The sequence below is a fragment of the Drosophila virilis genome, chromosome 4 (genome assembly GCF_030788295.1).
Source record: "Drosophila virilis strain 15010-1051.87 chromosome 4, Dvir_AGI_RSII-ME, whole genome shotgun sequence".
Classification (NCBI taxonomy): domain Eukaryota; kingdom Metazoa; phylum Arthropoda; class Insecta; order Diptera; family Drosophilidae; genus Drosophila; species Drosophila virilis.
The window spans coordinates 7,616,221-7,642,587 of record NC_091546.1 but is presented as its reverse complement, the minus strand read 5'-3'; the positions used below and the strand labels follow the sequence as shown (position 1 = coordinate 7,642,587).

At 43.3% G+C, this 26,367-nt stretch overlaps 3 protein-coding genes and 1 non-coding gene across 10 annotated transcripts; 2 read left to right on the top strand and 2 right to left on the bottom strand.

Moving 5' to 3' along the window:
- The first annotated feature begins 1,395 nt into the window (after positions 1–1,395).
- LOC6628475 (clavesin-1) lies at positions 1,396–4,830 on the top strand. Its single transcript, XM_002052522.4, has 4 exons — positions 1,396–1,553; positions 1,723–2,013; positions 3,996–4,457; positions 4,530–4,830. The coding sequence occupies exons 2-4, from the start codon at positions 1,774–1,776 to the stop codon at positions 4,710–4,712; spliced, it is 885 nt and encodes a 294-aa protein (XP_002052558.1). The 5' UTR covers positions 1,396–1,553; positions 1,723–1,773; the 3' UTR covers positions 4,713–4,830.
- Positions 4,831–6,031: 1,201 nt separating this feature from the next.
- On the bottom strand, positions 6,032–9,141 carry muc (dihydrolipoamide S-acetyltransferase muc). 3 transcript variants are annotated; one of them, XM_002052523.4, is made up of 7 exons: positions 8,791–9,141; positions 8,172–8,359; positions 7,694–8,110; positions 7,373–7,590; positions 6,832–7,180; positions 6,671–6,773; positions 6,032–6,600 (listed from the first exon to the last, which is right to left on the bottom strand). In XM_002052523.4, the coding sequence occupies exons 1-7, from the start codon at positions 8,925–8,927 to the stop codon at positions 6,471–6,473; spliced, it is 1,542 nt and encodes a 513-aa protein (XP_002052559.1). In that variant the 5' UTR covers positions 8,928–9,141; the 3' UTR covers positions 6,032–6,470. The 3 variants fall into 3 exon arrangements, with proteins under 3 accessions (XP_002052559.1, XP_032294007.1, XP_015028645.1); XM_032438116.2 differs by having other exon boundaries at positions 7,373–7,542; XM_015173159.3 differs by having other exon boundaries at positions 7,373–7,542; positions 7,781–8,110.
- A 656-nt stretch (positions 9,142–9,797) lies between these two features.
- Positions 9,798–17,695, top strand: LOC26531118 (uncharacterized). 3 transcript variants are annotated; one of them, XR_011416805.1, is made up of 4 exons: positions 9,798–9,812; positions 16,526–16,742; positions 16,813–17,125; positions 17,188–17,595. It is a non-coding gene; the product is annotated as an uncharacterized protein (transcript). The 3 variants fall into 3 exon arrangements; XR_011416804.1 differs by lacking the exon at positions 9,798–9,812 and adding an exon at positions 12,226–12,241; XR_011416803.1 differs by lacking the exon at positions 9,798–9,812 and adding an exon at positions 13,756–13,770 and having other exon boundaries at positions 13,833–16,742; positions 17,188–17,695.
- Positions 14,998–26,211, bottom strand: chm (lysine acetyltransferase chameau). Of its 3 annotated transcripts, none has more exons than XM_070209501.1 (7): positions 24,503–26,207; positions 24,270–24,427; positions 23,834–24,206; positions 20,680–20,767; positions 15,490–15,647; positions 15,335–15,430; positions 14,998–15,263 (listed from the first exon to the last, which is right to left on the bottom strand). In XM_070209501.1, the coding sequence occupies exons 1-7, from the start codon at positions 25,982–25,984 to the stop codon at positions 15,147–15,149; spliced, it is 2,472 nt and encodes an 823-aa protein (XP_070065602.1). In that variant the 5' UTR covers positions 25,985–26,207; the 3' UTR covers positions 14,998–15,146. The 3 variants fall into 3 exon arrangements, with proteins under 3 accessions (XP_070065602.1, XP_002052560.1, XP_015028644.1); XM_002052524.4 differs by having other exon boundaries at positions 20,680–20,785; positions 24,503–26,205; XM_015173158.3 differs by lacking the exons at positions 14,998–15,263; positions 15,335–15,430; positions 20,680–20,767 and having other exon boundaries at positions 15,522–15,647; positions 24,503–26,211.
- Between the last annotated feature and the right edge of the window lie 156 nt (positions 26,212–26,367).

Here is a 26,367-nt window from a genome sequence, read left to right as displayed (position 1 = left end):
CAAAAACATGTATCAATGGAATGCTTATGACAAGGCGGGGAAGTAGAGAACAGAACTTTGTCGTATTGCTTTGACTCCATAACAGTTGTGCTGAGAAATTCTTTAACAAAATAATCTTAACTTACCTGGCGCTGCAAAAGTCTATCAGTTTTAAGTTAACGTTCAACAAAAATACATTTCGTTTTAAAATTTCTACTCTAAGAAACTCAAGAAAACATAAAAAAAATATATGTATAGTTTTAGAAACATAAATTAATATATATAAATATTTACTTAAAGAACAGTTAAAGATCTTTTAGACTCCATATTAAACAATGTTTGTAGAACTAATTGGTTTATGTTGTATTATTATTGAAGTTTTTTTTTTCATTAAACAAAAAATAGATACAAAATATTATTAAGGGTTAATAAAATATGAATTTTGCCCTCATAAGATCGTTTTCAAATAATTTACAGATCTTAAGTTTACAAATACAAAGTCGCTTTTGTGTGAGTACATACCAAGCATGATGACATTTTCACTAAGCCCGCAGCAAGAGTATTTCAAAAAGATATTCAGCCGGCTGTAGACGCCGACGTCGACGTCTCTGTCGCTGTCGCTGTCGCTGCTGAGACACTTGTCGATCGCGCGCCGCGCTGCCGATATTGATAAGGACTGTCGGGGGCGAATGGCAGCGGGCGCGGCAGCAAATGCTGCCTGTCAATTGAACATGAAAATGAAAATATAAAACACACGATAATAGCTGAAATTTTTCGGCTCTGTTATCAGGCACAGAAATTGTTTAACTTGGACTTTAATCGCAAGGCGAACAATAAGTATCCAACTAGTTACCATGACTGTAGCCGGGCTGCCGCCTTATCGCTGTCAATGAGCGTGGCCTTTGTTATTGTCGACTTGCCAAAGTTGAAACTTATTTATTGCGCCGCTCCACTTGGGTTCAAGACCGGCGCTTACCACGTGTGCGCAGGCCAGGTCAGCGATCACCAGGGCGCACGATGACGCCATAAGACTGACCCCTCTGTCAAGGGGCGTCAGGTGGCTTGCCAGGCGTTGCAGGCCAACTGGATGTCTATCAAAACGACGAAAAAAAAAAACAAACAAACATATAACTGGAATACAAATACAATTTTCATAATCTCAAACTGTTGCGTTCGAGTCATGCCCAAGACAAGCCGACTGAGCCGTGAACTTCGACGTCGACGTCGACGGCGACGGCGACGGCGACTGCGACTGTGACAGCAATGGATCGGATTGTAATTGTGTGTGTGCGTGTATTTGCGATAGCCGCTTGTGTCGATCGACGCTGCCGCGACGCCTTATACATATACATATATAAATGTTTGTATGTGTGTGCACAATACATATAGAGGTAAACGTTAACTCGTAAGGGTTTTTCAAAAGCAAATTTCAGTTGGTATAAAACACACGAGTCGCGAGGAAGCAGAACCAGAACGCGATTGAATTCCGTTAGAGCAGGAAAAACATATATAGAAACAGAAATCACAGTAGAAAAATAAAAGCGCGTTTGCCGTTGAACATTTCACGCCCATAGGTAAATACGAGGCATGACTTATTACTGAAAATTACTGTCAACATCTAAAGTTGGATTTGCGTTTGTCTGTTCAAGTCTATTTTTTTTTTTGTTTTGTTTTCCAATTGAGCACAATTTGAAAATGACTCCGTGATCGTAAACTAATTGAAATGCATTCTGAAACACGCAGGCTAGCCGGAAAATCAAACATCTAACACACACTCACACACACACACACAACATGGCCGAAGTGGACATCAGCGAGGAGGCTTTCCATTTGCGCCTGGGCTACCTGAAGCCGGAAACTAAGGAAATTGCCCGCACCGAGCTGCGGGAAACGGACGAGGTAAAGGCGGAGGCCATCAAGCAGCTGCGGGAAATGCTCAAAGCAACGCCAGAGATCAATTACAAGGATGACGACGCCTTTCTCACCATCTTTCTGCGCGCCACCCACTTTTATCCGGAGAGCGCTTTGGAGAAGGTGCGTATCAAATGCCAGAACCAAACTGAAGATCTCAAGTGAAAAGTGAAGTTTTCCTAAACTGAAATCCACAACAAAGTCAAATCGGGCAAATCCATTAAATGCTTTTGTTGCTGCAACATGCAACATTCAGATATCGCATTCAATATCGATATATATATATATGGGAACTCAAGTATTCCGCAATAGAATCTAATCGAATCTACGATCGAAACAAGATCCTTATGCATACTTTGCACATTACAAATCTATATACGATATCGCACAGTTATCGTTTTTGACTATATAATTTACATTTATTTCATTTCGAAAACATTTCTATCTAAATATAATCCGCCTTATCACGCAGCCTGACATACCCAATGACCCGCCCAATAAGACAACTCGCTGCACATAGCAGAAGCAGGGTCTACAACCTCAGCTTTGTGTAATCTGAGCGAAAACCGAGCTCTAGAAATAAAAATAACGAGACCTAGAAAGTAGAGCTATCTTTGCAGGCCGCAATTCAAATACCCTTTGGGGCTGGTAGAGACAGGGTATATTAAAGCAGGGCTTGAGCTTGCACCATTTTACAAACTGAACTTAATCTTTCATCTAATTTAACTTAATTATTTAAATCCTATGGCAGCTATATGATATTTTGCCAGATCTGATCAAATTATCTAAATAAAAAGGATTAAATTTTCGCCCGTTCCAATGGCAGCTATTGGATATATATATACTTATATAAGGTAGTCAAGATATTTTTTAGACGAAAACACTTAAGAAAAAAATTTAGTTTTGGGTTGTGTATTAAAATTCAAGGATACGGAGTAGTTAATTTAAGAATCATTGTGAAACTTACAAATGCCATTTTTAATCAAGATATCTTGAAAAACACAGATAAGGTTTTCTAATATCTTATAGATATATGCTATCCGGCCAAATTGATATCAATGCTATGTCAAAAACCAGTTCGGTTTCTTTTACTTACTTTTTAATATGTTACAGATATATGATATATGACATAAGTAAAGATTATGGGAAAGCATTGATAACTCAAAAACCGAGCTAAATAGATATGATATAGAGGTCCCATTTGGCTGATCAAGACTATAAATATAAATTTCTTTTGGTTATAGAAAAGAAAAGGAATAGTCAAGCTATCGCTACCTATATATGATCAGGAATATATGCATATTCCTTTTAAATCCCAGTATCCATTGTAAGCCAAGTTTATCAGAAGAATATATGTAGATGATCAAGATTATATAGATATGCCCTGTGCATCGCTTTAGCCACTTTGAGCCAAGAATTGAAATAGCCTCTACAAGGTTATAGAAAAGAAAAGGAATAATCAAACTATCGCTACCGTTCAAGACTAAATATATGTATATATATGATCAGGAATATATGCATATTCCTTTGAAATCTCATTATCCATTTAAAGCCAAGTATATCAGAAGAATATATATATAGATGATCAAGATTATATAGATATGCCCTGTGTAATACCCTCCACAAGGTTATAGAAAAGAAAAGGAATAGCTTGACGGATCGCCACAATTGTCGCTAGGCCGATTTCAGACGTGGAACGACGATTCTCGTATTGATACGCTTTGAACTCGCTGACATACATGGAACAAAAAAACAAAAACAAAATAAAATAAAACTTAAAGCACAAGCGATAAGCGTTCCCCAAGTATTCCCATTTAATATACATGCGTGTCTATGTGCACACACACACACACACACACACACACACACACTGACACACACGCACACATTCAAATGGATGTTGAGTAGAGACTAGTTAAATGAAGCGAATGCCTAATGCAAGCGGCTGCTGTTGTTGGCCCTGACGTGGCTTATGGAACTATTTGTTAAATTCAATCGAACATCCACGCGCCATTTATTTTTATCATGAAATAGTTTTTATGATCGTCGCCGAAAGACGCTGTTATCAGGGGGCCGTAATTAAACTGTTTGCCGCCCTTTTGCAGATGAAAAGCACCGCCGCCTTTCGCAAGGAATACAAGGATCTGGTGCATGGCCTGCAGGTGGAACAGGTGAAGGAGCGCTTCATCAAGGGCAGCGTCATCAATGTGCTGAAGAACTGCGACCAGAAGGGGCGACGCGTTCTCATTGTCAACTGTGGCAAACTGTGGGATCCCAGCACGGTGCCCAGCGATGAGATGTTCCGCATGCTGTACATGGTGCACATTGCCGCCCAGCTGGAGGAGGAGACACAAGTGCGCGGCGTTGTCTGCATCATGGACTTCGATGGCCTGGCCATGAAGCAGGTGAAGGCGCTCTCGCCCAGCTTCTCGAAGCGTCTGCTCACCTTCATACAGGACGCCATGCCGCTGCGCATGAAGGAGGTGCACTTTGTCAAGCAGCCCTTCATCTTCAACATGGTCTGGACGCTCTTCAAGCCCTTCGTCAAGGAGAAGCTAAACAAGCGCGTAAGTTGTCCGCCTTCGCCTAATTCATATTTTGCTTGCCAGCACTGACAAATTGTTGCCTCACAATTCCAGATGCACTTCCATGGCAGCGACATGAAATCCCTGCACAAGTTCCTGGATCCCTCGGTGCTGCCGGCCAACTACAAGGGCGCCTTGCCAGCCATCGATTACGGCGGCCTCGAGTGGTTCCCCGCCCTCGAGCAGCAGGCCGAATATGTGAACACCTGGAGCGAGCTGGGACCCGCCGAATGGTAGTTCATCAAAAGTCCTTGGGCAGCCAGCCCAACATTAGTTAATGTGTGTAATTATAAATTAAATAACATTTTGATTAGTTCTTAGCACTTGACAATAAACTAGTTACATAATGCAATAATCAGAGACTTTCAATTAAAACTGAACTCAGAAAATGCGGCATAAATGGAATAAATCGAAGGCACCCAAACGAATCAGAGTTCAAACTTTGGCTCAAACCAATTGACTAAAGCGGCACAAAACGGGTTTTTGTTTTTCGAAATTAGAAAAAAAAAAACATTTAACGGAAGACTCTGCCTCAAAGCATTTAATACTAGAGCTTCAAACATGGAGCTTATCTAAGCATATTTGCCAATTTGAGGTAGAAGTCAAATTTAGCCCGCAAGTTCGTTATGAAAATATATACGTTAGGCAATATTTTCAGTAGAACGGGCACTAAATACAGAAGACAAACAAGTTTTGAGCTAAAACCGGGGCTGATCGAATATCATGGCAGGAGGTTGCTACAACAGGCGAGTCGAACCAGCGACTTTCTTTATATGAGCCTCATTCTGGCAAGAATACGCTCGATATGCTTGTTCTTCAATTGAGAAACAGGCACGTTTTCAAAATTCATAAGAGAGGACTCGAAAATATCTTTAAGCAAAATAAAATCAAAATCAAAGGAAGCAAAGGAAGAGAGCTTTAACATATAAAGGGTATACGAATCGCTGATAGACCTCATCATAATAGTCTAGACATATATTCTATTTTACACTCGAAGCTCTAGTAAAACATTTTCTAAAATTTTCACATGAAGCCTCATTCCCATTTATATGGAATCGCTTTCTAAATGAAGTTTTACACTTATATTTCAGTCGAAAAGTAAATATAAAACGAATATAATTTTGAGCCAATAAATTTCCTTCGATTTGATTTATGTACACTTATATATTTATTAAACTATTGTTTCTGTTGTTTTTAATAGCTCGCTAATATATTGGGATATTTCAGATCTTTTAAGCGCATCATCAAATTAGTGAGTTTTTCCCTCCTCAGTTCCCAAATTAATTAACATATTTAACAAACGATTAAATTAATATTATCTACAGTAAAGTTTCTCTTGCTTTACACGAGATAATCGAAGGAGGATCAATATAAAAATATTTCTTTTAAATTATCAAAAATCAAGTTATATTATGCATATGGGGATAAAGGTAGATTGAGGCAGGATAAAAGAAAATCATACAATCATATCAAGAGCTTCCCACGCAGCCGACAAATTGAATATCACGAATTCGTCAATTCGAGTTTAAGCTAATTGTTATTATAGAATAGGATACTACATACATGTGCTTTGTTTATTGAACGACTTCGGACCAATTCCAATGTTATTATTTATGATCAACAAATGAGTTATGGCATAAAATTATGTTGATAATATGCATATTTAACGAAAATTTACAATGTTCAATTTAGGTTTGTGTGTTTGAGTAAAATCATATCGATTATCATCCAGCTAAAAACTACGTCGGTTTAACACAATTAAATATATAAGCGCTAAAAGTTGAGTGGGTGCCGTACTGAGGCCAAGACACACAAACGCAGGTCGTGGGCAGCAAACCAATTGAACAATATACAATGTTTATATATATATATATAAATAAATATATATAAGAATAACACCGAAAGTATCCAGCAGCCAGTTTTGTATACGTTAACATCATCTTCGTTCTGAATTTACAAATTTCTCTGGCCAGCCGATGCGGACTCTGTCGTAATTTACAGTATCATAGTTTGTGGATCCTCCATGTAGTCGCGGAAATGTTTAAGCCAAACGGCAGCCACAGCGCCATCGACCACTCTGTGATCGGCACTCAGCGTTACGGTTAGCATATTAACTTCCTTGAATCTAGATTTGTAGCATAAGAAAAGCACAAGATTAGAGTCGAACAAATGATTAATTTATATAGTTGCACTACCCCTTATCGCTATCCGGATCCAAAACGAGTTTTTTCGTTGTTGTGCCAATGGCCAAGATGCAGGATTGCGGTGGATTGATAACGGCGCAGAACTGATTGACACCTGCAAGAATTAAGAAGATTCAACGAAATGCTATGCAATATGCTTATTATGTACTTACCGAACATGCCCAAATTGGACACGGATATGGTGCCGCCCTGGAATTCATGTGGCTGCAGCTTATTTTCGCGCGCCTTGCCCGCCAGCTCCTTTACGTTCTTCGAGATTTCCAGCACACCCTTTCGGTCGGCTCCGAAGATAATGGGCGTAATGAGCCCCTTTTCTGTGGAGACAGCGACAGACACATCCACATCGTCGTATTCCCTAATGAATGTGTCCATCCACGCCGAATTGGCTTCGGGCACCTTGCGACTGGCCACGCCCACAGCCTTGATGATGAAATCGTTGACGGAAACGCGTGCGCCCTGCTTCTCGTACTTTTTGTTCACTTGGGCGCGCAACTTCAATAGCTGCAAATGAGAAAATCAAAATTGTTAACTTTCGATTCAATGAGTTTTCTATATACTATCTATGCTCTCAATTTATAAATGTATTTCATGGTGAATGTTTTCTCACTAACTAATCTTAGTTTGTTTTCGCAATATTTTTGAACATTCTATTAGCACATCTATCATAATTGCGTGCTTTTTTTTTGGACTTACCTTGTCCACCTGGCACTCGACGGTGACATAGTAGTGTGGCAGCTTCTGCTTGGACTCCAGCAGGCGTTTGGCAATGACTGCGCGCATGTTGGTCACTGGGATGTCCTTGAAGCGGGCACCGGGCGCTGCGCCGGCCGCCTTGGCAGCTGACTTCTGCGCTGGTTGCGAGGCTGCAAGATCACCAGATTTAAGTGAGCCATGGACGCCGGAACCTTTGCCTGCACAAAAGGCCAGGATTAGTAACGAACAGTTCGAGCAGTGTTTGAATTAGTGGAGATGCGGTGCATGCACACAGCGGGATATGGGATTTGTGATAACAACCTTGTAAACGCAGCTTTTGAGTTTCGGCTAATTTCTTGGCCATGGGACTTGCATAGACACGACCGCCGCTTGGCGCGGAAGCGGTACCTGGTGCGGCAGCTGGACTTGGCGCGGGTGCTGCTGGCGCTGGTGCAGGAGCGGCAGCGGCAGCGGCAGCGGGTGCTGGAGCTGGTGCAGCTGCTGGCGGAGGTGGTGAAGGCGCTGCCGCAGCCGCAGCCGGTGCTGCAGCGGGAGCATCGTCAACGAAATCCTTAAAGGCCGCAATGCTGGCCTGATCGGGCACAATGATGCACACCAGCTTGCCAACGGGCACATCCTTGGAACCGCCGGGCACTAAAATCTTGGCCAGATAACCCTCCTCGGGCGTCTCAAAACCCATCGTGGCCTTGTCCGTTTCGATTTCGCATAGCAAATCGCCTGCAAAAGAATAGTTATACCATTTTAAACAACCTGACCAAAAGGCAAATGGAAAACTTACCTTCATTTAGCTTATCGCCCTCCTTCTTCTCCCAGCCCACAATCGAGCCGCGATCCATGGTGGGCGACAGGGCAGGCAGCGCCACGCGTATATGCTCCGGCAAGTTGGCGTAGGCACGGGCAAAATTGTAGCTCCATGGCGACAGTGTTTGGGGTCGGCTGAGAATCGGCTTGCCATTTGGTGTTAACCTGCAATTGAACACAGATTAGGCTAATCATTTCGATCGACTGCGATTGACAGGCGCTAACATCAGCTGATGCCTGTTATCGATAACACGCAAACAAAATGTAAACAATTGCAATTGGCGTATGCCAATCAGAATTTTGTTTGAAAATTCGCTTATCAGTGGCGATTAACCAACGGTAACATGCGACGCTCATTTGACAGTCACGCACTGGACGCACGCACACACGCACACACACACACACACACACAGAGGCACAGACAGACAGACAGGCACACACACACACAAGTGCATATTGGCACCCGCTGCCCGCCGGCCTAGCAAGCCGCCCACCCACTGGGCGGGCTATGCGCTGCAGCCTCGCATTTGCAATATTACACAACACAGTTTCTAACCTCAACGCGAGCGGTCGCAGCTAGCTGTGCAGCCTTTTACCTGTTTGCCAAATGGTTGCGTGTGCTGCTCAAGGCTCGGACTCCGCAGTTGGCTCCACGTCGCACCGCCTGTGCTCTGAGAAAGACGGCGCGTAGTGCGCCCAATTCATTTCGTTTCGCAGCGATTGAGCGTAACATTGTCCTTGTTTGTCTGTGGTCGACGTCTGTTACTGTTCGTTTAGCTGAGACGCGATAATGTTATTGATATATTTGTATTAAATTGAGTAGTAGACTACACGTTTTAGTAATTTAGAGGAATATAAAGTATCGAATTCGGAGTCGAAAAATTTAAACCAAGGGTTTGCCAGCAGCCGACCTTATTGAACGCCACTAGGTCACAACTTGCTACGACGACTCTGTTTATTTATTTTTACGCAGCCCTGCTTGCTCCCCAGCTAACATTACAGTTCGCCAATTATTGTTTGACAGAAATGCTCCGCACTATTCTAAATTTGTGAAGCAACTCTCGTCGCTGCTCCACACTTAACATGTTTGCTCCACAGAGAGAACTTAACATGTTGTTAGATATGGCAAGAGCAACTATCGATTAATTCCTAAAAATAATACTTAGAATCCAAACGATTTTATTAAATTTAAAAGAAAATTAGCAATGCACACCTTATGTTGTATTAGGCCCATAGAATTGCATTGCTAAAGCAATTCTTATTCAAGCCCATCAATTTACTTGCAAAATAATCTCTCATGCTGATATGCATCTGTTGGACAAGTTCAAAAAAATGCTTACAGTGGAAACAAGGTTCTTGCAACGACAACTCACTTCTCTAGTTCATTTTGACAAACATAAAGTTATTGTTGTTTATATTGTGATATATTATGTTTTTATTGTCAAAATATATATATATATATAAACAGATGTTCATTTGACGCAAATGTGGCCCTATGTACAAAAAGAAAAAGTTGTCAAAAGTCAAAAATAAGACATTTGCATATAGCGGCGTTGCCACCTGTCCACAGCAAGTGGCGCTCAGCATTAAGCTAAGCCAAATATTGCAATGATAAGAAGTAGATTTGCGCATTTAACAATATTTATTTTGAACTTTTAATTATACATAATATTTGATGAACTTTATTAACCCAAACAGCAAATGCAAATCAACGCATATTGAGTGTACTTCAACATGTGCCGGGTTACAAGTCACACCAGAGCACCTGATGAAGTACAATAGACATGGGAGACATGAAACGTTTGCCATCTGAGGGAGGCATGGTAAGCTTAAGATGAATACGTCTGGCCACCACGCGCGCTACTTCAGGTACCTGACTGTGGGATAACCAAAACCAGCCCCGGTCACTGATTAGCGCGCACGGTAAAAGACGGCGCAGCGAGTTAGGGGAGAGAGCAGACCAAGATAAGCCCAACAGATGTTGCCAACTGGTCCGAAGTAACTTCTTTTGCTGCTGCTGCTGCTGCTGCTGTTGTTGCTGCTGACGCTGCCACTGCTACGACTCCTAAAGTCGCGCAGGAAACGACCTTGCGCGCTGTGTCCATGCTGAGCTTTAAGGTTAACGATCTCTGTATGTGTTTGTGTTAATGCGACGACGCCGATGACTTCATTTCAAACTCACACCCATAAAAGCTGAAACGTATATGTGCACACACACATATATACAGCCCATTATGTGTAAGCTTTTTGAGCTGAAGCTTTGTCGCAGACGTCGCTTTAACCTCGTCGTTTCTTACAGCAGCCTGCCTGTGAGAAATTTGCTGCTTGACGCAGATTTATGCAATAACAATGCTAAATTAGTCATATGTTTTTCATTGCGCACCTCGTTCTGCCAGGCCATACGTACGCACAAACACATACATACGTGCTCTAATGGCTACATAGTCCACACTCCAGCGAATCGGATGTGACGTCATCATTGGCCAAATGCGAAATTTTACATTTCTTTTAGTTGTTTGCAGCAACAGTTAGTCGCAGTCATATTTGCAGCCAGGGACCCTTGATATTCTATATTTGAAACGCTGTAAAGAAAAAGCCAAGAAAGCTGAAATGAAAAAAATCCAATATAGAAAGAGAAACGAGAAAAAGAACCGGCGTTTCGTTCGATGCTCTCTCGCTCTCTCTGTTACTAAGCGCAGCAACGCTACGTGCGTGATCGCCGACAAACACTCTCGCATACACACACACATATACCAGGCTAGCAAGTTTTGTAGCGCAGCCGAGACACACACGTGCCCCACTACATTCGCGAATTCTCTCGTACATATGCATGTATATGCACAGACACCAACACGCAGCTTACTACTGCAGAGACAGAGGGCATAAAATCGAATTTGCAAACGCGTTCAAAGTATTTCGCCTCTTGCTCGTGCCTGTCTCTCTCTCTCTCTCTCTTTCTCTGCGCCTTGTCTTTTGCACGCTATTCGCCAAAAAGGAATTAAATGAATTGCCATCAGCTACACTTTTGTATTTTACAACGGCTCATAAACTTTAAGCCTCTCGCGCAGATTGTGGTATAATGAACTTGGACTTGCTGCCGCTCAAGTCTCTATATATGTATGTATGTTGTGCCTGTGCGTGCCTGTGTGCGTGTGTGTGTATGTGTGATGTGTCACGGCGGCTGCTGCCGCGATCGCGAGCAGCTTTTGACTGCCGCGCGTTGTGAATAATTGCAAATTTTGTTCGAATGTCGTTTTGTCGTGCCCAGCCGAGTAGTATATGTGTTTGTGTGTGTGAGGCATTTAATTGTATATGTATGTATATAGAAATGGCGACGACGTCGGGGCTGCCATATGTATGTATCTACATATGTTCGTATAGATATACATACATATACATTATATATACATAATGAACAGCAGGCTGGCAGACATGACTGCTTTATATGCCAATCTGTATGTGTGCCTTGCTTGGGTGGGGCATTCCTAACCTCAAATAGTAACAATGCGCCGACGACAGCCGAGTGCATGTCTATCTGTCTGAGTGTGGGTGCTGCCTGCTCCTCTCTCTCTCTCTCTCTCTCACACTCTCCCTCTCTTTCACTCGCTCCGTCTCTCTCATTTTCTCGATGTGTGCTGCAAAATGCAAGCACATGCTTTTCAACTGAGTACGCCCTTAACCCTGAGTTGGAGCTTGCTATCAAAAAAGTTTCGCAAGTCCGATCAGACACACACATGCAAATTTGCCGAAATTGTTTGTGTGTGTGTGTGTGTGTGCATGCGAGTGTAACGTCGCCGCGGGTCTGGGCAACATTTTTGTCTAAAATTAATATTTGAGCGACAAAAAGTTCTACGGCTGTTTGTGTTAGTATAGATTTTGGTCTCGGTGTGCGTGCGTTTGTGTGTGGGCAAAAGAAATTTGGAAATATGTAGAATCTACAATGTGTAGAATCATGTGGTCGTCGCTTCAAACATTTTCGCTGCTATTTGCGTCACTCTTTCGCCGCCGACGGCAAGAATTGTAGTTGTTGTCTCTTTGCCTTTTTGCGTGAGTGTTTCGTTTCTGTGTGCGTACCAAAAAATTTGTTGTTGTGTCGTTGTCGTTTTTGTTGTTGTTGCTGCTGCTGCTGCTGGTGGTGCCTTGTGATATCAAAACGCTAAAAATAAACCCAACCTCAACTAGAATTTTTTCAAGTCTTCATTTTAACGAGCATTTGGTCCGCTTTTGACCAGCGCGTTAATTCCGTTCAAATGGCAGAAAAACCCAGAAACAATTACGCGTCAATGAAGCCGCCTCCCGCCCGCCTGTTCGAGAACAAGCATTGAATTTCACAATATGTTCTGTGTCCGTATTTTTTTTTTCTTTTTATACATTTCTCCTTTTTAACTTTTCTGGTCTTATATTTCGTTCACACTAAACTTCCGTTGCACTTGGCCTGCGTCGCATTGGCTGGCTGAGCTTTTTTTCTCTTCTTTGTTGCTTTAATTGTTCACACACACGCGCGCTGCAAAGTTTAACTTCATTTTCTTTTTAGCTGTCCGTTGCTCATTGCACACAAGCACAGAACATACACACACACATATATATATACACATATACGTATTTATATATATATGTATATATGAATATACAGAGAGACACAATCGGCCACTTGATGTGCAAATGGCCGACTGTGCGGCCGCCTAGAAACGCCGTGGCCTTTTATTTTATTTGGTTTGGTTCTGATTTTGACTTTGCCTTTTGCTACTTGCTATTTTGCCAGCTCTCTGTCGATTGAGCAAAGCGAAGCGAACCGCGCACGCCGGCTGTTGGTGATCAAATGCTCAATGTTGCTGCTTAATCAAAAGCCGAATGCGCGAATTTTATTTCGCACTGCCACAAAGTCGACGCTGCTGTCGCTGCCGCTGCCTCTGCCAGCGTCGTCAGCTGTCTATGTGTCTGCAACACACACACACACACACACATACACAAACATACGAAAGCAGCAGCCGTATGTGTTGCTGTTTCTTTCGCTTCCTGCTTCCTACACCGCGCTTTCCGCTCACCAATACATATGCACACGCATACATTGCATGTACTTTTTGCCCAGTTCTCACTCACGGGTTCCTTTGTTATAAAACTGGCAGGCACCACCAGCCAACTGACTGCAACAAAAAGCACGCACAGTGGGCCCTATAAGAATGTTTTTAGTTTCGATGAAATCATAAATTGATTATCTTCCCTTAAATTCTATCGTTAAACTTTTACCATTATTGTTGTTAACAAAACAAGTGAAGCTTTAACAAAAAGCTTTCCAATTAATTATATGTAACCAGCACTGTAATTTTTGCAATCCTGTTATTTTGTTGTTGAACTTTTTCCCCATTATATACGACTCTCTTATTGACATTTCCATACATGTGTTCATATATCTTAATATAAACATTTGCAATAACAACTGTGAGCGGCGATTCTATATTGCCTATCTTAATTTACAAACAGATGTTTAATATAAACATTCAGATATAATCGTCAAAATGCAGCCCATGCTCATTAGCTCACAAGCGCCATATGTACTTAACGGTACTTGTCCTACAGTAAGTTACACTGTTTTCACACTCTAGAAGTTAGTCATTTTTATTTTATTTTTCTTTATCAGTACACAAACCTGAAAAGCAGCAGATAAATTATATAATATACAGCGTTATATGATGGGTTGCTTAATCGCCAGTTATTATTTGCATTTCACGAATTAAGCAATGCTCTAATGAGTCAATATAAATGCAAGCAAGTATTTTATCTGGATTTCTAAAATAAATTCGGACAGATTAAAAAAAAAAAAAAAAACAAATAATCACATGTATTTTTTGGTTCAGTGTGCTTTGGAGGCTTAACTGTATTTCATAACATTTAAGATCCATTTTTGTGTTCCCCAGTTGGCTTGCATTTTGCAAATTCATTCATGTTTAATTAAAATCATTGAAAATAAATGTCAATCTGACTCACTAAAGCTTGCATACAACCTTTTCAATCATTCATTCCGTCAATCAGTAATGTAAATATGCTCATTGTAAAAGCTTTAAAGCGCCATTGCAACTGAAAAGCTTTGCCTGCTTGCAGAGACTTGCATGTACCACTGTGCGACAGATTGATGTCTGCGTCTGGTAGGGCGGAATTGTCGCTGCCCGGCTGGCTGCTTCGCGTGCTGCTGACGTCGCTGCCGCTGCCGCTGCCTCTGCCGCTGCCGCTGCCTCTGCCGCTGCTGCTGCTGCTGTTGCTGCTGCATATGCTTTTTGGCCATAAACGTGGCGTGCAGTCGCAGTGACTGCCATCGGCTGCGTCCCTCGGCTTGTGCAGTTTTTGTGTCTCTTCAGCCCCTGTCCGCGGCTCGCTGCTCGCTACCTGTCTGACGCTTTGTTTTTTGTGCTTTGGTATTGGTGTGGCGTTGCCGAGGAGTGTCTGGGCGGCAATGTCAATGCGCTGCTGCTGCGGCTGCTGCTGCCGCCGCCAGTTGCCTGCCTCTGCCTCAGTGCCACAGTGTGCACTTTTTGCGATGCGCTGTTGCTACACAAACCGCCCCAGCACCGCAACCGACCGCCGGCCCGCCCGTCTGTCCACAACACAACTGCGTCCATGTAAACGCGTTGGCTTTTCTTGCCCGCTTCCATGATTCATCTTGGGGCCCCTGAAGTGATGAGCTCAGTGGTGAACAAAGAAGAAGCAGAACAAATCTCAAGACGGCTGCGGCTGGTTTTTTTTTTTTTTTGTTGTCTCAACTCGAATATATATATATATATATATATAAGTCAGAATCAGAATCAATATCGGTATTGTGGAATTTTCACTATTATCAATTGGCTACCAAGAAATACGTGAGGTCTTAAGCGCTATACACAATATATATAAAATGAAGTCTCTATGGAAATTAGGAAGAGTCCATTAAGCACACCTGGGCGTGCTTCCAACCACGTGGCTAAGGTGATGCGCTCGGCTGTGCCGGTATAAAGGGCTGCCAGCGCAGACAGGAGTCGTCGATTTTGGGAAATGTGCCGCGACGCTTTACGCGCTCCTCATACTCATCCAGCACATCCTACAGAAATGGCATACAAGTTAGTTAGCAGACCCAATAGAAATAAACGATCTCCTCCCCCTTGGACTTACCTGCTTTTTGAGTACTATATGCTTGCCCTTCCAGTATTTCATCATGCCCAGCGCCTGCAGAGTGCTCACAATGTCATAGGAATAAATGGCCATTTCCTGTGGGAGCACAATGGATACCATGATCTTTCAGTTTTGTGATTTTATATAATATTCACCTGAGATACGTCCTTGATGCAGAGCGTATTGCCGGAGCGATTGCATAGATAGTCGAGCAGTACATCCTTCCAGTAGGAGCGATATGATATAAGTCCCAGATCGGATAACGGCTTCTCCGGCGAACCAATTTTGCCCTCGACGCGGGTTAGCAGATAGCCTGGTAAAAGCACATTAAACACATGCCCATAAGTATGCTATAGATGGAACTAGCTTTCAAGTTCCGGCGCATTATTTATGGTGACCAACTTTGCCCCGCCCACATGGCCCCAAACGAACCCAACGCAGCGTTGTGTGTTGTGTCTAGACAGGATTCCGCAAAGTGTTCGTCCCAAGAGGGTGGGGGAGCGACAACAACAATAATGACGACGACGACGGCGGCGGCGGTTGGCAGCCCGGCCACATGAATGACGAGCGGCGGGCATTTAAACAACGTTCTGGCGTGCATTCAACCCAAAAGCTCAACCCCCAAAGCTCGACGTCGACGTCAGCGTCAGCGTCACCGTCGCTGTCATCGACGCCGTCGTCTGGCAGCAACAATTCTCGAGTCTAGATAACAACAACAGCAACAATGGGTGCAGCAAGTAAATCAACGAGGACGAGCCCGGCATGCCCTCACAATACAAAACCCACTGAGGCAGGCTCGGGAAAAAAAGCCAACAACACAGACATACAATACATACACAAGAGTACGCGTTGCGCACACACACACACACTCATACGTACGCTAGACGCACTCAAGAGCAGACACAACTGCAACTGGTTGAGTTTTAGGGCGGACGGACGCCTTAAGAGCGGGCGGGCAGCGAGCGGGTTGGTTCAAACAGCGTGCGAAAGCTTATGCCTGAGTTGTTGTTATTGCGTACAATGGGACAAACCAAATGGTGAATGATCTGTTGCGCTCACAGCTGTGCGATATATGTGTGCATATCGATAACATAATGCGTGCCACGGTTGGCAGCACAGTTTATCGATAGGCACACATTTGTGGCGTCACAACAAACCAAACATATGTGTGCGCCAATTTGTATTTTGCAGTAAACAAAAATGAAATGCTCTGTGCGAAATTGCGATTCGACCAGTTCCACCGATCGCAAAACAGTAAGTTTCTTTCAATTACCGAAGAGCAGCAAAATAGCCAAAAAATGGCTGCTTTTCTGCGACAATCCGCAGCTGAAGAACAGGAAAAGTACGTTTGTTTGCTCGGATCATTTTCGGCCCGAGGACATAGGCGGCGGCGGCGCACTCGGAACAGGTTTGTAAGCAAGGTTAACAGTTAATTGCACAGTGAACAGTTACTAAACCCAAAATATATATGTATAAAGCAATGTGCAGACGGCGACTTAGACTAGGTGCAATGCCATGCATCAGAAAATCAGATAGCGTGCCATCTAAGGAACGAATCAAAGCAAGGGAACAATGCAGCAGCGAACGTTTAGAGAATGATCTTTTAGCCAGTTCAAAGGTCACAGAAACAACATCTGAGCCGCAAGACAATGAGGTTATACAGGAGACTAACTGCGAAACTCAAGCATTGTCAGAATCGTTGCTCTCAGCAAAACCGAAGCCAGACAAAAATTTTGATAAATTGGATACGGAAAGCTCAGAGGCTGTCATCGATGAGCTAAGTAACCAAGTGTAAGTTGAATTAATGATATAAATAATAATATTTAGCTATTAACTATCTTCTTCAATTCCAGCAAAGATCTGCGTTTGGAAAATTTTCGCTTACAAGTCAACATTAAATTGGCCCAAAGAAACTACAAAGCCGAAATCAAGAAATTAAAAAATAAGTTGGAACAGGCTAGATCGCAAATATTACAGCTTGAGATGCAGCTAGAGGATAACAAATAATAGTAAATAATAAATGATAGATAATAGAAAAAATAGATAATTTAAGATAATCTAGTTTTAGATGCCTACACCTTGTTTTTCAATGCACATTCTTTATAAAACATACATTTCATAAGTCAGAAAAATCATTTATAGTGGTACTCAAGAATTTCAAATATTATGCGACAAATAAGTTTACGAAGACAAGAAAATATACAACGGACTGTAATTAATGAGAAAAGAATCAAAGAAATTTTGTGAATGCTGTCAGTCTTAGTGTCATTCTAAGATATGCGAATATACGATTTATGAAAAAGTCTTAGCTGTATTCCACTTTATAAGCTGTGCGTCCCACTGTACCGTTTTATGCTGGCAAAGCTCTGCTCAAGCTTGAATATACGGTACACGCATACATATGCAGTCGCATTTTGGGTAGCATTTTGATTTCTTTGCGTACGTCGTCAGCAGCGGTCGTCGTTCTCTCTCTCTCTCTCACTCTCTCACTCTCGCGCTGTCTCTCGCTGTCGGTCTTCGTCCTGTCGGCGTGTGTGTATGTGTGCCTGCTTGTGGGTGTGAGAGGCAACGTCGAGACGACTTTATCGATCCATGGCTGATTCGCATTTCTGGCCGGACTGCGCAATGTTGCATACCAACAGGCGCATGCAGTCGTCTCGACTAGACACGCAGCTTGCAACTGATAAATACGTTTGACTTTTCCCAGCAACAGCAACCAGATAAGTTGCACAGCAAACAATTAACAACTTTAGAATCTTAGTCAATTAACGTTGCACTAATTGTTGTTGCTGTTGCGCCGGCTGCAATTAGCGAAAAGCTCGTTTACCGGGTATACGATGCTCGACTACTCGACTAGCTACAAACGCTTACTCGACTACTCGCCCGCTGCACTAGCACGCAGAGGACGACGCCCTTTCATTGTGACCTGCGCTGACCTTTGTTGTCTGCCGCCGTTTGCGCTGCTTCTTCTTCTTTTTCTTGTTGTTGTTGTTGTTGTTGCGTCGCTGTCTGCATACATTTTTTTTTTTTGTTTTGTGAATATTTTTTGTTTTATTTGCGAGCTTTAAGCGCTCGCTGAAAATTTTTGGGGCTGCAACTTTTACAACAACGCTTTGTGGTTGGGCTTGATTTCATTAATTAATACATTAGCCAGTAGATAAGGGCGACCCTAGCTGCTGCTGCTGCCGCTGCCGGCGTTCTGCACATTTGCATATTGCGTGCATGCAGTTATTACACCTGGCTATGCTATGTACTCGATACACGTATATGGCCATCTCGCTCGACTGGCTGGCTGGCCTGCTAATGAGCCAGACATGCCGGCCATGCTGGACAGACGGAAACAGGCGCTGTCCTTAACCCCTGTGTTGTACCCCATTTCTTGGCCGGACACCTGTACTCCAATACAAAGGGGCCAACACATTTTCTGGGTGTTGCTAATAATGACAAAAACTGTTTGCTCTCGCACTACGTTCGCCCTCGCTCTCTCTCTCGCTCTCTCTCTCTCTTGCTCTTTAGTTTGCCCGCTTTCTTTCGCTCTATCTCGCTCTTGCTCTCTCTCACTCTCTCTCTCTCTCTGTGTAAGGTCAATGTCGTTTCGTTCGTTCTGGTATGCTCTCACCCCCCCACCCCCCGCCCCACTCCACGCTCCTCGCCCGCATTGCATGTATCGAGTTTATACATAGAGACCGACGTTGACGCCGTTGCCATTCATCCAAGCCGCGTATGACTCAAGTGCTCGGACCTGGTCTGGGGTAATTCTTTGTTTTTTGTCCGTTTTTTTGTTTTTGTTGTTTTTATTATTTTTTTAGCAGCTGCTGCTGCTGCTGCTGCGCCCGTTGCTTTATTGTCTGGCGCTGTCTTCGTCCATTTCAAAGGCGGATTAATTTTAAACAATTTTGGTGGAAACAACGATAAAAATTACTTATGCGATGCATTACACACACACAGAGAGAGATATGTATGTGTGTGCATATAGACACACCTGCAGAGCTTAGTCTAGGCTTAATTGATGCAGAAATTGCATGCACCGCTCTGCAGCATGGAAAGCCAAGCTCGAGTGGTGCCGGAACCAAAGCCATAGCCGACTGTCTATATATATATATATATATATATATATATATATATATATTATAGCTGGCATGTTGCTTGACTTCTCTCATGCAATGATGATTAACTATATTGCACTAGCCAGCCAAACATAAACCAATGACTCACACGCACACCACGTACCCACTTAAATCGATAGGCGGCTCATTAAAGAAAAGCAAAAAAAAAATCCACAAAATATTTTCAATTTTCTCTCGCATGGTTCTAATATGCCATTGAGTTCCTAATAGGTGGAATAGCATCTTATTGAAAAAAGTTACCGGCGAGCAAAAGAAATTAGTTGGTTTCAACTGTTTTCTAATTGTTAGAAAGCAGTTAAGCTGATTTCTAGATAAATCGATTTTATATAGATATATATGTAAGAGAGAGAGGGAGAGAGTATTCGTATTAAGATCTGATGTCAATAGTCGAGCAAGTCTTGTGAAATAAATATTTAAAATAAAAATTGCTATTTATAATAACTCAAATAATTATCAGTATAACCAAAAAAGAAATATATATCTATATATATATATTGACTTAAATAGTTATAGTAATAATAAAGTTTTGAGTCATTTAAAATTGATTCGAATCAATGTTAATTAAAGGAGTAAAATGAGTATTATATAAATATAAAGATTTTCAATTAGTTGATGTGATTTGAAATTGTTTAGATTTGAAAACCATTTGAAGGAAATCCAAAACAATACCCAAAATAGCTTAGAAAATTCATCTTCCTCACGAATACCAATGCCTATCAATTATCTAAAGTATACAAAAGTCTAATAAAAAGTTGAATTTTGAAAAACCTATGTCAAGCTCTCAAAATTCTGTAGAACTTTTAAGCTGATACATTAAAGAATTGGTTGCATAGCAAATTCGAGTTTTCTGCCTTTGTCAATTGAGGTTCAGAAGTGGAAATGTTGATTGGACAAACCTGCAGTTTTAACCTCTAGTCAAAATAAACAAGAGCACGCACTTAGTTTGTTAACACTCAAAATTAAATAATTTGCAGTTGAAAATCGAAAGCCTGATATGTGAGGGTTACAGTAGGGACTCCATTCAAATATATACTACATACATATAAACCCAGACATTGGTTAATGGTATTAGTTCAGAAAAGTGTGCCCAGTTGTAAGCTTAACATTGAGGTTATGTGCGCGCATGTTAACCTCAAATTGAGGTTATGTGCATTTGATAATTGTAATTTGTGGTTATGTTATATATTTGACCCATTGATAAACGGGCCGTGCACTTACTGAAATCGATGAGGAGCCTTCCGTAGCCTTTACGCTGATATGGCGGCAGGGTTAGAATGCACGAGACGTTATAAAAGGAGTTTTTTTCCTGCAAGAATGGAATATGCTGAGAATCGATATAAATGTTATTCAAGGTTTAACATGGGCTGAAAGCAATATAGTTTTTTTTTTAGAATTTATAACAATTGAAGAATTAGCTACACATCAATCTTAAGATTATCATAAACAATTCTAAATTATCGCAGGTTAACATTAGTTTGAGAATTTCATCAATAGGAAAATGCTTGAGGCCATTCACACAGAAAAGCCAATCTGCCGGACAGACAATCTGCACATATAGACAGAATCGTTGGTAGACTGAGTGTCAGACAGTTCTGGTTGGGGGTTTGTCATTTATCGCTTCTAGCTTTTTCGGGAGTTCAATGACCAGGCGTCGCACGAATTGAATCGATGCTCTGCAGCGTGCGATGCGTAAATACAGATACATACGTATACATGTATGTATATATATATATATATGTATATATGGGTATATAGAAATCTGGTGTATATGGTATATAAGCGTAAGGGGTTTGCACATACGCGCTTGTGGAGAGCGGGCGAGACAAAGAGACGAACCAAGTATTGCGACTGCGATTCGCATCTGTGCACGGCGGGATCATGGGTTGCGGATGCGGTTGTTGCGGGTGGCGGGGGCGGGTGCTGCCAAAAAAAAAAAATGCGACGTTGTCTGCCGGCTGGGTGTGAACCAAAAGGCAACAATTCGCATTTCGGAAATACATTTATGTACTTTGAATTTTTATTCTTTGTTTGCCGCGTTGTCTGCCATGATGTCTGGGAACGCACATACGCTGCGCTGCTGGGCTTGGCCCGGCCACCCCAACCAGTTGGAGCAGGCGCACGACGTGCAGCCGCCGCAAAATAACGAGCAAAAACCGTCGAGGTGCACGACCTCAATCGTGCACGCCCCAGCATCAGCAGCAGCAGCAGCAGCAACAGCAACAGCAGCTGCGGCAGCGACAGCAGCAGCATCCCAGCCGGGCTGCCTGCCCCAATCCGTCATGTCTGGCTGCTGTCTGGTGCCAGCTCCATTGGCATAGTTGCGCAGTATGATGCCGCATGGTGGCATGGCCAAGGTACTACACAAAGCAGCATTGCCAAAAATTATCAACATGCCATCGCGTCCGGGTGTGAGCCATGTAAGCTAGACACCCAAATTGTGAGTAGTGTGTAACCAGCTGCTGCTGCTGCTGTTGCTACGGGTTTGGGATGAATGGAATACAGACTCCGACTCCGGCTCCGGCTCCGATTGCGCCGGCACTGGGACTGGGCTTGGGACTGTGCCTGTGCCTGTGCGCAGCAGCCGGGCGCGACATGCGCAATTTGTAACACAAACCCAGTCTCTGGCAGCGCCCAAAAAACTTGTATGCAATTGCAGCAGGGGGCGGCATGGAGGTAAGAGCCGGAGCTGCAGCTCCAGAGCGCCGGGCTAGACGCCATGTTCAGGGGGAGGTCAAGAAACCGTGCGCACATGGCAGACAATATACTTTGTTTTTCTGCCGTTTGTTTTTTTTTTTTTTTGCTGGGGAAATCTCCACTTTGTTCAGTCTGCCGCCTGCCACGCCTCTGATAGTGTCAGCTTATTTACTACCTAACCCAGCTCGCCCAACGCCTCGCGGTTGACAAAACAATTTTTGGGTATGGTCAAGAATGCTGACTGTCTGGGCATATAGTCGCACGTCTATCGCGTCCATGTATTACATGGTTTCTGGCCCTGGATCTGGCCTGGGCTTGGGCTTGGGCTTTGGCTGGGTCGTGTCTGCTGTTGTCTGAGCTGTGCCTGGCTCTCGGCTCTGTCTGTGCACATAAAAGAATCATATAACTGTGAAATGGTATTATTCAATTTGATGGCAAGTAACAAACTAAAGTTCTAGGCATTTCCAGCAATAAAAAAAAAACATAATTACTCCTGGGCCAAGTTAATAAGATAGAGATATGGAGATCAGATATGGAATAGCTTGGATTAATCCAAGAAATAGTATCTGATACTCAAATATCTTAGGTTATTTGAAAGTATTTACATGAATTAATTTGTTAGCCAAAACAATTCGTTTCTTATTAATTGTATCTAGAGAAAATCTAGTCAGTTGAGGATTCATTTGCAGAGTCTTTAAGATTTGGTTAAATTAAATAGTTAACGATTGACGTTAATGTCAAAAATAAAGGTCAGCAAAATAACTAAAATGAACAATCTAAAGGAATTTATATATTATTAGCGGGTATATGTCGGCCTTGCCTATGGGACGTATCAAATAAATTCTCTCAAAACATTTTGTCGCGATTTTTCAACATATGCGATTGGAATTTCCCGAAATCCCGTCTAAGCGTGAACCTTCCTAACATAAGGTAACTACAGTGCAAATTTCAGTCAATCAGGACAAACAGTTTTATATATAGACATAATAATGCTACTCAATTTAGTTATTAATAATACTTGTTGGGTGGTAGCCAAAGGTAACTATATTATTCTGCTATAGAAATACCTGCATACTCAATAGGAAGCTTCTTGCTCCGAGTTTTGCTCAGAAAACACAAATTAAAAATCGATGGTAATCAATTTTTGAGTCATTGTGCTTATTTAAAATGAATTCTCAATTTACTCAGCTCAACAATTATTATAGCTTAAAGCTAATCAATTTCTATACACAGCTCGATTTCCAAATCATGCATCAGACTTTACATTTCATGTCCGTCAATGCGTGTTCTGGACCCAAAGTCAACTTTATCAAGCAACTATTTTGTTGGCCTTGAAATCGTTTAAATCGATCCAAAATAAAATTGATTTAAAGATCTGTCAAATCGTTGAACTGTATACAAAAGGTACAACATATATATGTGGAAAATCATTTAAGAAATTATGTGATATTGAGAAATGCCGTAAAGAGGACTAATTATATTAAGCTCGGGGTAAAGTCCGAGCATGACAAAATATATAAGATATCCACATATTCCAGACAAAATCAAAAATCTACAAATTTCATTAATTTTCCTAAACAACAAATGTCACGCGAATCATGCTGACTAGCTAAACTAATCTGTTATTAACTTAACTAACTGCTGTGATAAGTTCTTAAATACTTGAGCTGTAGCTTACCTTGCTGAAGTAGCCGACAATGTGACAGCCATCGACATCGGCCAGGGTCATGATATAGAAGAGAAACGGCTCGACGTCATAGTAGAGCGTCTTGTGGTCCAGAAAGAACTTGGCTAACAGGCAGAGATGCTGGCAATATTGTTTGTAGCGTTTGCCATCCACTTGCCACACCTGAAGCTTGCCTTTGCGATAGATTTCATCGCCGGGCGGATGCCGCCAGACGCATTTCTGGGCATGCCGTTTGATGCCCGTCTCCGATTTCTGATAGCGCAGACAGAACTCACAGATGTACATCTTGGGCAGGCGTGCGGCATCATCCGGATACGGCGACTGATACCACACTTTCATTTTGTACTTGCCCATGCTGATGTATCTGTCGAAAATGGAAAATGCAGTTAGATAGAGCATTAGGCGAATCGATAGTTAGCCAACGCACTTGATGCCCTTGCCAACGGGCAGATCCTTGAGCTCGTCCTCGATGCGCTCGGAGGCCTGTGCTTGTGCTTCGCGAAACAGCTGCAGATCGTAGTCGGGCACCAGGCCCGCGAGATTCGGCTCACGATCCTCATCCGTGCAGTCCTTGTCTATCTTAACCTGCGCAACGAAGAAAATACATATATTAATAACAATTAATTGTACAAAGCTTAAGGAAGGACACGGCTTACGCACCTTATCATTTAGGAAACTGTTGCTCATGGGACGAAAGCTGGCTCGTGATTCGCGTATTTTGGCCAAGAACTCGCGTTGCTCGGGCGTCAGAGATTTGAGATTGTTTTGCTGATTGCCCGGCGTGCTGACAATGTTGATGGGCATCTTGAGGCGCTGCTCGTTGCGCAGCTTGCGTTCGTTGGCGCGCTCCTTGCACTCCGAGGCGGACATGTTGTGGTAAATGGGACACGCCTCGGGCAGAAAGTGTCGATCCAAATTGCCGCTCAAATGGCCCGACGAATCGCAGCCCTCGATGGGGCACTTCTTCTCCAGCTGCACGGCGGGCGAGACGGGCCGAGACTTGAGCGAGGTCATCTCCTTCTTCACCTTGCACTTGCTGTTGTTGTTGTTGCTGTTGCTGCTGTTCAGGCCGGCGGCTGTGGCCGACTTTTTGGCCGGACTCTTGGAGAGGACGCGCTGCTTGTCGTCCTCCTGTTCGAGATCTGCATCCGTTTCGGTCTCGCTGCCCGGCTTGAGCTGTTGCTGCTTGGAACGGCGCATGCTCAGCGAGCGCGTCAATTTGCGCATGGGATTCGCTTTATCCTTGCGCTCCTCCTCGCTGTCGCCGCCCGCGCCAACGACACGCTTACCCTTGGGATTTGACTTACCCGTCGCCGGCTGTGAGCTATACGAGTTGCTCGAATCGCTACCCTCCGATTCGCTAATGGAGCTGGTCTCCGAGCCGGACCCACTGTCCGAATCATCGCTGCATTCGCTGCTGCGACTCTTCTCGCGCCGCACAGCAGCAGGTCCATTCTTGTTGTTGTTGCTGCTGTTCGTTTTGGCCTGCAGCGCTTTGGCGCGCATTTGCTTGGCCCGCACAGCCGTCGCGGTGCTGGCCAGCTTAAGCGGCACCTTGCGTCCGTTCTTGACATCCTTGTGCGAGTCATCTGTGCTGTTGGAGGAGGAGCTGAGCGAGGGTCGTTTATTGTCGCCATTGCGCTGCGGCTGGCTATTGCCTTTGGCCGGCAGCGGCACTTTGCTGCCGCCAGCTGCTCCGCCCGCCGCTTGCTTGGTCGTCGCCGCTCCTGTTGATGGCTTCCGTCGAGCAGCGGCTGCTGGCACCGCGTTGTTCATTGTGCGCGCATTCTTTTTGGCCGGCGGCGCATCGTCGTCGTCGTCGTCATCGTCGTCGCTGGACATGCCACCGTTGCGCTGATTGCTGGCCGCCACAACGGAACGCACCTTGCTGGCGGCCGACGTCAACGCATTGCTGTTGCTATTGCCTGCGGCTTTTGGCTTCTCATTGTCGGCTGGCGTTGCTGCCGCCTTGCGACGTACTGCGCTTGGTTGTGTTTTTGGCGGCTGCGGTTTTTCCTCTGGGCCGGCAACGCCAGAGCTGCTCGAATCGGTGTCCGAGGAGCTGCCCGTATCCGTGCAGCTGGAAGAGCCACTCGACGAAGTGCTGCCCGACGTGGAGCTCGAGCTGCTGCCAGTTTCCATGTTGATAAACAAAACGTAGATAGAGGTGTTTTACAGCCGCTTGTAGTGCGGCAATTGTGCTCTTCTCTGCAGCAACAAAATGCTTTTGCAAACAACAAAAGCAACGCGCTCAATTTGCGTATTTATTTGTTAAGATTCTATGAATAAATTTGCAAAATTTATGTTTGTGTTATTTTTGCACCAGAATGAACAATTCAGTTGTTCCGCTCAGCACTGAACTAGTTCGCAGTGGCATTTACCGCTCACAGCTGAGTCAGGTTGCAATAAATTTAGAAGGTAACGCACGAATTCCGCAATTCTAATTCCTTTTATCTGTGTATCGATAGGAAAGAGGCCTATTACGTCATATAAAATGCGATATGAACAAGAAATTATTGTTATTT

Coding starts and splice junctions, on each gene's coding strand:
- LOC6628475 (XM_002052522.4), top strand. CDS start 1,774: ATGGCCGAAGTGGACATCAGCGAGGAGGCTTTCCATTTGCGCCTGGGC. Junction 2,014..3,995: donor CGGAGAGCGCTTTGGAGAAG/GTGCGTATCAAA, acceptor GCCCTTTTGCAG/ATGAAAAGCACCGCCGCCTT. Junction 4,458..4,529: donor AGGAGAAGCTAAACAAGCGC/GTAAGTTGTCCG, acceptor TCACAATTCCAG/ATGCACTTCCATGGCAGCGA.
- chm (XM_002052524.4), bottom strand. CDS start 25,984: ATGGAAACTGGCAGCAGCTCGAGCTCCACGTCGGGCAGCACTTCGTCG. Junction 24,428..24,502: donor ACAGTTTCCTAAATGATAAG/GTGCGTAAGCCG, acceptor TTCGTTGCGCAG/GTTAAGATAGACAAGGACTG. Junction 15,648..20,679: donor AAGGCTCCTCATCGATTTCA/GTAAGTGCACGG, acceptor TGCTTTTACCAG/GCTATCTGCTAACCCGCGTC.
- muc (XM_002052523.4), bottom strand. CDS start 8,927: ATGTTACGCTCAATCGCTGCGAAACGAAATGAATTGGGCGCACTACGC. Junction 8,360..8,790: donor CGCAACCATTTGGCAAACAG/GTAAAAGGCTGC, acceptor GTTCAATTGCAG/GTTAACACCAAATGGCAAGC. Junction 6,774..6,831: donor GTCCAATTTGGGCATGTTCG/GTAAGTACATAA, acceptor TAATTCTTGCAG/GTGTCAATCAGTTCTGCGCC.